Source organism: Rhinoraja longicauda, chromosome 6 (genome assembly GCF_053455715.1).
Source record: "Rhinoraja longicauda isolate Sanriku21f chromosome 6, sRhiLon1.1, whole genome shotgun sequence".
Taxonomy (NCBI): Eukaryota; Metazoa; Chordata; class Chondrichthyes; order Rajiformes; family Arhynchobatidae; genus Rhinoraja; species Rhinoraja longicauda.
Window position 1 is genome coordinate 70,941,985 of NC_135958.1, and position 12,102 is coordinate 70,954,086.

At 37.5% G+C, this 12,102-nt stretch overlaps 1 protein-coding gene across 2 annotated transcripts; it reads right to left on the reverse strand.

The window, feature by feature from the left end:
* Nucleotides 1-321: 321 nt before the first annotated feature.
* Nucleotides 322-8,341, reverse strand: pde6gb (phosphodiesterase 6G, cGMP-specific, rod, gamma, paralog b). Of its 2 annotated transcripts, XM_078401872.1 has the most exons (4): nt 8,259-8,341; nt 3,996-4,239; nt 2,919-2,959; nt 322-2,273 (listed from the first exon to the last, which is right to left on the reverse strand). In XM_078401872.1, exons 2-4 carry the CDS (start codon nt 4,199-4,201, stop codon nt 2,197-2,199), a joined length of 324 nt encoding a protein of 107 aa, XP_078257998.1. In that variant the 5' UTR covers nt 4,202-4,239; nt 8,259-8,341; the 3' UTR covers nt 322-2,196. The 2 variants fall into 2 exon arrangements, with proteins under 2 accessions (XP_078257998.1, XP_078257999.1); XM_078401873.1 differs by lacking the exon at nt 8,259-8,341 and having other exon boundaries at nt 3,996-4,388.
* Between the last annotated feature and the right edge of the window lie 3,761 nt (nt 8,342-12,102).

Below are 12,102 nucleotides of genomic sequence, written 5' to 3' on the forward strand. Positions count from 1 at the left end.
ATTCACATTTTAAAATTTAAATCTATCTCCTAGAGAGGGAGGGGGGAGGGTGGGATGGGGGTGGAGGGAGGGGGTGGAGGGAGGAGGGGAGGGAGGATAAGGGGGGTTGAGGGGAATGGAGTGGGGGGAGGGGAAGGGGAAGGGGAGGGGGAGGGGAAGGGGAGGGAGGGGGGAGGGAGGAGGGAGGGAGGAGAGAGGGAGGAGAGGGTGCTGCACCAATGCAGGAGAGGGGGGGGGTGCTGGTATGGAGCTTATCTTGCTGACTCAATACCACCCCAAAAAGGAAACTAAATTGCAAGTTGAATACTTTTTTTTTGTCAGGCTTTATTAGATATGCTGTAGAGAGAACAACCTAATCTCCAGATGACAACGTTTTGGTTCAAAGACATTACAAACCATCAAGCACTTTCATAATGTCCCCACAAATTTCACAATTTTCCCCTAAATGTGCCTCCTTCTGCTGGCATTTGCTCCAAAATTATGTGTGTATATATACATGACCAAAACATTCCTAAACGGTTTAGGGAAGAAAACACAATGACCAAAGAAAGGGAAAATTTAATGAGGTATGTTGATGTTCAGTAATTTCCAAATGTTAAACTAAAATGTGAGAGTAAAACTTCAAAGGAAAAGCTAATGGGTTTGATATACAGTATTGCATTACAAGAAAATTGAAAAAATAATCCAAAATTACAAGCAGAATATGACAGTTTAGATTAGAAGTTTAATAGAAATCAAAATTAGCATATTAACAGAAAAGATAAACATCAAAAAGAAACATCAAGCATAAAAGCTCTGAAAATATAGTGCAAATTAGAGCATTCACTTTCCACAGTTATAGCACTTATTAAGTAAAGTTTGCTCATTAAGTTTGTAAAGAAGAATAAACTTACACGTAAATTCCTGAAATTTTAATTCAGAAAAAAGAAAGAAACAGTGATCTAAATGAGATGTGGGGGTTTAATTTAATGGAGTGCAGCCAAGCAAAGACTGGCCAAGCAGATAGAAAGATGTAAGATGAGATGTTACAGGAAAAACCTGGGAAAACGGAACAAAAGCATATTACTGATGGTGGAGGAAAGAGGTTGAGGAAAGAATAGCTAGTTATGACATTGACCGCTGAAAGGGATGGAATCTATGAGGCAATCATGAACTAGTGTTGGATAAACAACAATGATGGGTGAAGACCAATGGATGGATAATGGATGGGAATATGTTCGATGTTCGGTCTTGGGATGATATGACAGGGCAAAAACAATGCAAACTTATACTGATGATATAATGTACTCTATACAGGTGAAAAAATAAAGAGAAATTAGAGGGAAATACAATCAATGAAAAGCTTAATTATAAATGAATGGAGATGAACAAAAAAAATCAAATGAATGAATCGAAAATACGATAGTGAAAGTATATGGATTGCTGTGATAAAGATAACCAGTTAATGTGAAAACCATTCACCCACACAACACGCAGATCACCAACACACACTTCTTCAAGCAACTCTTAGCCGCGTACAATTTCTAAGCATCCCTGAGTAGTTAACTTTCGGATAGGAGGAAAAAGACAAAAAACTTGACCATCTTCAAACTAGTTAGGTCAAAAGATCAGAGAAACATTAGCTTGCTGGAGATTTTCGGCAGAGTTGCCCTACCAGGGTTGAGTCTCTTATTCAGAAGGATGCGCCAATAAGGAAAAATTGATCTTTTTTTATTCAACCTTGCACATTCACAGTATCACAGACAACATAGTTCTCCTACAACGTTCAATGCTTAAAGAATCAACAATGATCAGTATGAATTCATATAATGTTTTTGATGGAAATTCATTTAGGGAAAAAAAACATAATAGTCCATATCCAATATGCCCATAGATGTAAAGAGCTGACTGCACACACATTTGGACACTGTATCACAGAAGGTCAGTCTCAACATTGTTGAAGATAGGAGCCAATAACATTGACGTGTACATTCAGGTAAGTTGCTTTTGCATGTTAAAGCAGTGAAACATAATGTGAATTTAAACAGGAACTTTAGTGTACTATTATGGTTTTTATTTACAGTCAAATCCGCAATCTTGAGGCTCGGCCTCACTTTTGATTCTGAAGCCACTGGTGAATTGAAGAGGGAAGGGCTGAGAGCTTTCTGGGGCTCCACCGGTGATCAGAGCAGCAGTGCACATGGGGCAGTTGCGTTTTCAGATGATACCATATTGTGCCAGTTCGTGTAGTTCCAGATGACTGAAGGCTTCCCAGGGGCAAATGACAGTGATGTCTGTAAACCGAGAAAGGACAACAGACTAAGTGAACTGTGCTAATACACTTATACACTCGAGGTGTTTAATATTCTCCCCAGTTAATCAATCTTTCAACCGGGAAAATTACAGACATTAGAGCTGTAAGCTACGGTATGAGTTTTGTAAGGTGCATTTAATTTCTCTCATTGCGCTCATGGTAAATAATTACAAGCATTGTCCTTGAACAATTCAAGTCGTTTGAACCATATCAACAAAACACAATTATATTTGGTTCACGTGAAAGCCAAAGGCACACAACACTTTAAGGCTAGGCTCTAATGCTCATCAAAGTTCATCACAAATAGTATGAGTGAGGGGTTGGATATATTATAGTGATATTTGTAGTGAACTGTATGCAAAAATGAATTTCACTGTACCTCGGTACATGTAACAAATAAAGTACCATACCATACCGTATATATTCCATATTCATGAGTTTCATCTGAATGCTTATGATTTGCTTTTTTGCTTTTTTGAAATATAGGTTACCTGTAAATTGGTACCACTGCACATCCATAGCTGCTAGTCTATATTAATTAATTACATTTGACAGAAAGGTGCTAATCTACAGCACCAGCCTGGAATAATGATTAATACAGTTGAGCTAAATGATGTCTCCGTACCTGTGCCTAAACCTTCCATTCCAGGAATGTCATCACCAAACCTATGGCAGAAGAAGAAACAATAAGTATCAAGCCATTGTGGATAAACCTCACTGTGTATAAAGCATATCGATCGTGTGTAAATCATACACGATGCATTGACAACAGGCTTCAATGTGTTATTTGACTGTCATGAGCACTTCAGTTGAACCCGACCCCACACAAGCACACTTTTCAGCAGGACAGTGATAATGAAGGGGGAAACTACTTATTTTTCCCTGATCTTGTTATGGTAGTCCTGAGATAAACTTCAGAGCCAAACTGCTGTGCCAGTTAAGATTAGTTTTCAAGGACGAGACTGGCAATCAGACTATGTATCTCAGGCTGTATTATTATCTACCAAGGATATGTATTTATCCTTTTATTTCATTGCAAGGGCTCAACAAATTATCTCGAAGCAATTGCAAGCGGCAGCTTGTGTCCTACCAATCCACAGTGTTGTGTTCTGTATCTAGCCCAGCAATGCTCAACTGCAGGTAATATCTGCACATTAAACATCTCTAGAGGGAAGCTTGGCCAAATTTAAACATCATTGGCATTTTAGACACAAAAAGCTGGAGTAACTCAGCAGGACAGGCAGCATCTATGGAGAGAAGGAATGGGTAACATTTCGGGTTGAGACCCTTCTTCAGGGTCACATTTTGGCATCGTTGGCATTTTGTTTGGCAGCTCCATTCTCTTGTTCCAGTTTAGGCATTTTCAGTGAAACACAACTCCTTATATAAAATAATCTATTTCACACTTAGTGCTCTCTGTGAAAGTGTGTTTGCTTGGAGACTATTATACATTTCTCACACTTATTGAATAGCTGTTATTATTTAGGTTTAAGGTGAGAATATTGCAGTAGTAAAACCGTCCTTGAATAATTGAAAATCTAAAACTACTTTATTTTGTAACGTTATTTGCTTTTTTTTGATAATACTTAACAATACTTAACAGTCTAGGTTCAGTGATGGGAGCAGGTCCCTATGAGGGAGTGCAGGACTAATGTCACATCATCAGTTAAATTATTTTCAACTCTTTTTGTTTCTCTCTTACCCTTGTATTCCTTTCTTTGGCGGCTTGCTCTTAAACTGTCTTGTTTGCCTTTGTTTGAACTTTGGTGGTCCTTTTCTCGGAGTTGCTGGTCCTCCAGTTACTCGTGTGGCTGATTTCATTTCTCCCAAGTGTTTCGGTGGTTCTAGAGTGAGAGCCATCTCTTGTGCTTTTAAGTTTGGTTGAATTTCCAAGGGATTGGCCGCCATGTTTTACGTTCTTTTTCTGCCACGCTTCACTAGGGATACTATATCTCGAAAGAAACCAAAACCCCAACCAGTTAATAATACAGGAAACAGACACAAAAAGCTGGAGTAACTCAGCGGGGCAGGCAGCATCTCAGTAGTGAAGGAAATGGGCGAAGGAATCTGCAGTTCCTTCCTACACAATAATACAGCAATGTTGTTTCGTACCTCTTGGATTATCAAACAATTAATGCAACCTGTCTCAGACTAATCCTAATCCCTGGTACAAGGTCCAAGGGCAGGAGCAATGGGATTATTTTCAGTAGTTTGCTTGTAATAGGATTTTGAAAAGTAAAGCACAATAAGGAGGGTGACGTGGAAAAGAACTTCTCAGAGAATTAACCCCCTTTGCGCTCTTTGTTTGTCTTCAGATGGATTTTGAGGAATGAGTGGTTAACAAAAGATAAACAAAACAAAAGATATATAGATCAGGTACACGCACAGGGTCTCTTTCCAGTGTGGGGGAAATCAAGAAACCAGAGGACATAAGTTTAAGGTGAGGGGTGGTGGGGTGTATGGGTCAAGCTGCCGGAGGAGGTGTTGAGGCAGGTACTATCGCAACATTTAAGAAACATTTAGACATGTACATGGATAGGACAGGTTTAGAGGGATATGGGCCAAACACAGGCAGGTGGGGCAAATGTAGATGGGGCATATTGGCTGATGTGGGCAAGTGGGACAAAGAGCCTGTTTCCACACTGTAAGACTACGATTATATGACTCTTTATGGTTCATTGTGATTAGTACCAACCTTCCAAGGATGATAACACTAAATAAATACATTAATTTAAATGATATATCACACAATGTGCCTTTGCAAAATCTGTCAAATTCAAAACACAATTTGATTTACTGTTACATTTTGACATTCCAAAAAATATAACTTATGTGGTAGAAAGCACTTCTGCATTTCAAGAGGCAGACACGATGGACTGAATGGCCTACTAATCTGAAAATTTCTGTGACTTGGTGATAATGTTCTGCAGAATAATTCACAGGGGTATGATTTCACTGTGAAACTCAGGCAGAATACCCAGATGTGACATTTGTTTGGTGGTGTAAAATGAAATAAAGGTAGTTTGCACGACGCAGTAGTAAAGCAGTTGTTGCTGCTACCTTATTGGTTCATGGACCTGGGTTTGATCCTGACGGTAGACACAAAATGCTGGAGTAACTCAGCCGGACAGGCAGCATCTCTGGAGAGAAGGAATGGGTGAACCTTCGGGTCAAGACCCTTTTTCAGACTGATCTTGACCTTGACCTGACCTTGAGTCTGCCCATATAGCCTTCTCCCCATTCCCCCTATGACCACATGGGTTTTTACCAGATGGTCCAGAATCTTTCCACATCCCAATGATGTGCAGGCAGATCAAATGGCTGCTGCAAGTTACTCCTTAGTTTAGGTAAGTGACATAAAAATCATGTGAGAGTGAATAAACTGCAGCACTGCAGAGAAATAAAAGGAACGAGCCTGGGACCAAAGGGATTGATCTATTAGGTGCTTGCATGGATCTGATGAGCCAAATGGCCTTATTCTACGTCAAAGTGAACATGTTCCAGGGACTTTGTTAAAAATCAATGCCTTTACTGACATTTAAACCCCTGGTGATGTTGTTTTATAAATAGTGGGACCACATCAACAAATTAACTGATACTGCCCATGCCACGAACAAAAGTTTGTTATTGATACAAGGTGAAGGGGTTATGTCTATTCATTAAGATGGATGACTGGGTAACAAAAATGGGATTGTTACATATAATCACACAGATAAATTTGCTATTGCCAAGTTCTATTTTTATTGTCCAACTGTTTAATTCCTCTGTTTAATATATATATTTTTGGTGAGCAAGTGTGAAAATTTGCACGGTTTCAACCAGAACACTATATGATTTTCATAATTACTTTGATGGTGTGAAAACTTAAAAAAACATTTTTTTACGTCTTGAAGGGTTAACCCCTGGTGGAAAATTATATTTGTTATGATAATGCTTTGATAAAATTGATATACATTTCTGTAAGATTGTCAAAAAATGAAAAAGCCCAGAAGCCAGATTATCAATTGGAATTATTGTTGAACAAAGCAGTTTTATTTCATACAAATTGCAAGCAATAAACTGCACATAAACTCTGAAAAAGAAAACTAATTAACTGAAATTGGGGTTTTATTTATCTGATGGGAGCATTCTCGTTCAAAATAGAGTTAAGTGGTAACCTTTCGAAAGAAGTGAAATTGGGTTTCAAGGTCAAATTGTCCCTGACATACTGTGAATGCATTTTTATTAATTAGTTGAGGTAAGTTTTTGCTGATGCAAAATGCAGATCAGTTAAGAGGCTTATTCACGCAAATCCCTGATACTTAACCACCTGTTCTTGAGCAGCTGAACTGGTCGTGAACATTTCAAATGAATATTAGCACTATATGCAAACACACCTTCCTTAACTTCCATCATTAACTATATTTTGACACTTTATTTATTTCACTTTGGGCATGCAACTTTAAGAATATTTAACTCCTCCTCTTAGATTATTTGAATTCGGACCTGCTGAGTTACTCCAGCATTTTGTGAATGAATTCGGATTAGGATCCTTTTCCAAATGATTATACATATTTTTGGGAGAAGTTTTTAAGAACATTTTCCTTCTGGGTAACATTCGAGCAGCGGCCCTTTAGGGAATGCGCTATATTTACAGTTTCAATATGATCAGAGACAGATGGTCAAGATTGTCAAGATGATGGGTGTAAAATTGAGCTCATATAACATCATTCAGCGTGTTTAATCGAAATTATAACAAAATATTTGAATTGACATTCTAAACATTAACGTCCTTTCTGCATCGGCACTGGTTTAATTAATATTATCAGTTATGCTCATGTGGAATATTGCAGTAAAGGTTTCCCCATATGTTAGAATAATTAATCATAAAACAATGCAAATAGAAGGGCAAATGTCCAAAAATTCTGACATGCTAAAATCATTATTTCATGTTCTTCTCCAGTATGCATAGACTTTCTAACATGGACTAAATCAATGACAAAATCTCACTGCCTCTCTTGCTGGATTAAAAGGAAAAAGCTGCTACATTTGCTTGGCAGATACAAACTCGTCATGTAAAAATACTTTAAACCTTTTTACATTCTGAGCTCCATGCAAATTCTCAAACAAAGCAAAGCCTGTACACAGCTTAACTGTGAGTAGAACACAACATAATAGCCAAACCATCTGTAACTAAACATAATGAATTCTTGGAAGATTTGATTCCAAGGTCTACACTGCATTAAACCAGTTAAAGTCATACCTTAATGTATTAACATTTTCAAAGACAAGTTTCATTTCCTGCCACCAGATATTTATTGGTTTTCATTAGTTCCATGGTATACTTTTAAAATTTCTACATTTAATGGCATGCTGAGACAATAAACTCTCTTGGTCAACATTCGATTTAATTAAATGAATGTTATGCTTCTTCATGTCATGTATCTTAATATAAAACCTAACCGCGTGAAAAGCGTTATACCTTGGTCCTGCGCTGCTGAGAGTTGAAAGACCAGGTAGACAATAGACAATAGACAATATCATTAATGTCCAAGTCATTAATGTATATTGTAAATAGCTGCGGTTCCAGCACCGAGCCTTGCGGTACCCCAATAGTCACTGCCTGCCATTCTGAAAGGGACCCATTTATCCCCACTCTTTGCTTTCTGTCTGTCAACCAATTTTCTATCCATGTCAGTACCCTACCTCCAATACCATGTGCTCTAATTTTGCCCCCTAATCTCCTATGTGGGACCTTGTCGAAGGCTTTCTGAAAGTCGAGGTACACCACATCCACCGGCTCTCCCCTGTCAATTTTCCTAGTTACATCCTCAAAAAATTCCAGAAGATTAGTCAAGCATGATTTCCCCATCGTAAATCCATGCTGACTCGGAACGATCCTGTTACTGCTCTCCAAATGCTCCGCAATTTCGTCTTTTATAATTGACTCCAGCATCTTCCCCAAGGTACTTTACAAGGTACTTACCACTATGTGGAGGCAAAAGGAAACATTCGCCAATGGAAGGCGGGAGCTCTAACTAGCTCTTGTGAGAGTTCTGTACTTCTAACTATGCAGTTCTTGATCCACCGGGGTGGAAACCAGCTTTCATAGGGGAAGAGTATAATAGGATTTTGATGTCAGAAGTGTTCCCTTTCTAATCTGGTGATGTCACCACTGAAGAGAAAGCTGATATGAAGATAAGATGAGGCTCAATGGAGATGTCACCTTTTGTTGCTTTGAGTTGCAGAGTAAAACACCAACAAAAGGGACCCTTTCTCCAGCTTCTTAGGTAAACCTTGTTGAAATCACTATGTAATTCTTTTTTGGTGTTGTGAATATAATCCAATCGCAAATAACTTCTTTCTAATAGGATAATATGGTGAAAGTGCATTGAGAGAGAGACAAGAAGACAACATTAAAAAATTAAGACGGCTGAGAATTGCCTTAAAAAAAACTTGACAGCAAATTACTGTTTGATATAAGGGTTTAGCATATGGGCCAGGAATATGTTGTCAAAATGCTGGGGACATTAATGGAACTCTTATTCACTTGCCAATGATACAGCAGTTTCTAGTCAGGCACAGATGCAAGATACACTTAGATATCCAAAGGTTGCCAGACAAGGTTACATCTCTATTGTGAAAACAAGATCTCACTGCTTCCCTCACTGCTGAAGTGGATTGAGAGGTGTAAAGCTGCTGCATTTGCTGGGCAGATACAAACTAAACTCGTCACAAAAGGTTAAGTCGAATCTATCCCAGTCTAAGTACTCTTGACGTGATAAGTATTAATGACCACCAATCACCTGTAGTGGCACTGAAAATGAACTAGTCCGTGAATAAAGTCTCATTCCATCAGGACAAAGAAATCAATTAACAGCGCAAAAATAGATGACAAGAATAAACTTCAAAGAACAATAAAATAAAAAGTAAAAATAAAAGTAGATCATGTCCTTCGCTACGTCTTAAAAATTGCTTGTTTTACAGTTGTCAACTCTGTTTCTCTCAATGGGTTCAATGGTTCTTTATTGTCCCACATGCACAGTACAGTGAAATTATTTTACAGAACTCACAAATGTACAGTCACCATATTTTGGTGCCATTTACAAGGGGAAAAAAAACTGTCCAAAGATCGGTCCATGTGTTGGAGGTACCGGAGTGCCCCTGATCCAGGTAAGCCCAGGTAAGCCCCAGGCTGCTGCAGGCCCACGGCTCGACGTCCCTCTCCCCCGCCGACCGCCTCCTGCAGCCGACCTTCTCGCTCCACAGATCTAGTGAACATTTCCAACAATTTTTATTTTTATTTCAGACTTCCAGGAGTTTTTTGCTTTGTGATTCCTAAACACTATGCATCATGTTTTACAGATATCTCATTATCCAGGTAAATAACTTTAGTTGGATGAGAAGTAATTTGTTCTCAAATCGACGGTACCCATTAGTCACTGTTTGTGGAACCTCATTTTAAATGTGGATAAATATGAGGTTATCCACTCTGGTGGCAAGAACAGGAAAGTAGACTATTACCTGAATGGTGGCCGATTAGGAGAAGGGGAGATGCAACGAGACCTGGGTGTCGTGGTACACCAGTCATTGAAAGTAGGCATGCAGGTGCAGCAGGCAGTGAAGAAAGCGAATGGTATGTTGGCATTCATAGCGAGGGGATTTGAGTATAGGAGCAGGGAGGTTCTGCTGCAGTTGTACAGGGCATTGGTGAGACCACACCTGGAGTATTGCATACAGTTTTGGTCTCCTAATCTGAGGAAAGACATTCTTGCCATAGAGGGAGTACAGAGAAGGTTCACCAGATTGATTCCTGGGATGGCAGGACTTTCATATGAAGAAAGACTGGATCGACTCGGCTTGTACTTGCTGGAATTTAGAAGATTGAGGGGGGATCTTATAGAAACTTACAAAATTCTTAAGGGGTTGGACAGGCTAGATGCAGGAAGATTGTTCCCGATGTTGGGGAAGTCCAGAACAAGGGGTCACAGTTTAAGGATAAGGGAGAAGTCTTTTAGGACCGAGATGAGAAAGTTTTTTTTCACACAGAGAGTGGTGAATCTGTGGAATTCTCTGTCACAGAAAGTAGTTGAGGCCAGTTCATTGGCTATATTTAAGAGGGAGTTAGATGTGGCCCTTGTGGCTAAAGGGATCAGGGGGTATGGAGAGAAGGCAGGTACGGGATACTGAGTTGGATGATCAGCCATGATCATATTCAATGGCGGTGCATGCTCGAAGGGCCGAATGGCCTACTCCTGCACCTATTTTCTATGTTTCTATGTTTCTAAAGCTAAAACGAAGGCACATGGTTACTGCAGTCATATGTGTCTGGTTGTTCTGTTGAAAATGTCGACCACTTTATTTATTTTTAAATTTTTTTATTTATTTATTTATTTATTTTATTTTATTTATTTATTTTTTTTAATTATTTTTTTTTTCTTTGGAAGTAAGCACATTACATTTTAATGGTTCCTTTTTACAGGTGCCAAGAATTATTAAAACATTATTTGTACAACTTCCTTTTTTAAAAAGAAATGAGAAAGAAAGAAGTAGTGAAGAGTAAAGAATAAATTAGTGAGTATAGAGTGAAAAAAAAAAAAAAAAAAAAAAAAAAAAAAAAGAAATGTGCGAAAGTAAAGCAGAAAGGAGATTCTTAATCAATTTTCAATCAAACCCAGAATTTTTAATTTTATGCTGATATTACACCGCATGATTCCACAAGGTCAATAAATGGAGACCAACTCGATAAGAATTGGTCTTTTTTTTCTATTAGGAGGAGTCTCATTTCTTCCAAATGTGCTGTTTCCAACATATTACCAATCCACATTTTAAGTGTTGGTGGAGTAGACTTTTTCCACAATTTAAGTATGAGTTTTTTCGCTATTATTAAACCATAATTCAAAAATGAGATTTGGGATATATTTAATTTATTTAATTTATTTACATCTCCAAAGATAATCATTTCCATGCTAGGTTCCATTTTTGTCTTAAATAAACTAGTAAATACATCAAATATATCACCCCAAAAACTTTGAAGTTTTATGCACGAAACGAAAGCGTGTGTAAGATTGGCATTTTGTGAAAGACATTTATCACAAATGGGTGAGATATTTGAATAAAATTTATTCAACCTAACTTTTGAGTAATATAGTCTGTGTAATATTTTAAATTGGATTAAATTATGTCTAGAGTTAATCGAACATTTATGTATGTATATCAAATACCTCTCCCATGTTTCTTTAGAAATTTTTATCAGTAATTCTTTTTCCCAGTCTTCTCTAATTGCCTCTGTTGGAGGCAATTCTCTATTAAGAATACTGTTATATAGATATGATATTAATTTTTGTGAGTCCGCCTTAATATTCATTGCTTCTTCCAGTGGGTCTATCGTTATATTCTGTGATCTTGGTATATATTTTTTTATAAAGTCACATATCTGTAAATATTTAAAGTATTGGTTATTATTGAGATTAAATTTTGATTTTAATTGTTGAAATGATAATAAATTTCCCGTTTCATACATGTCACCCAACTTTTTAATTCCCTGTCTTTCCCATTGTCTATATGTTTTATCCATAATAGCTGGTTTAAATACCGGGTTATTCACTATTGGTGTTAATGAAGATAAGTTTCTTAATTTTAAATTTAATTTTATTTGTTTCCAAATTCGAATTATATTGTGTATAATTGGATTCTTCTTATATAATATATTATTCAATTTTATCGGGGAGAAGAGGACCACTTTATTTAGATTATAATATTTATAATGATAAAATTTATACTGCCTTGAGTATCTTTCCTGTTGAATAATGTATTCAATTGATATTCAA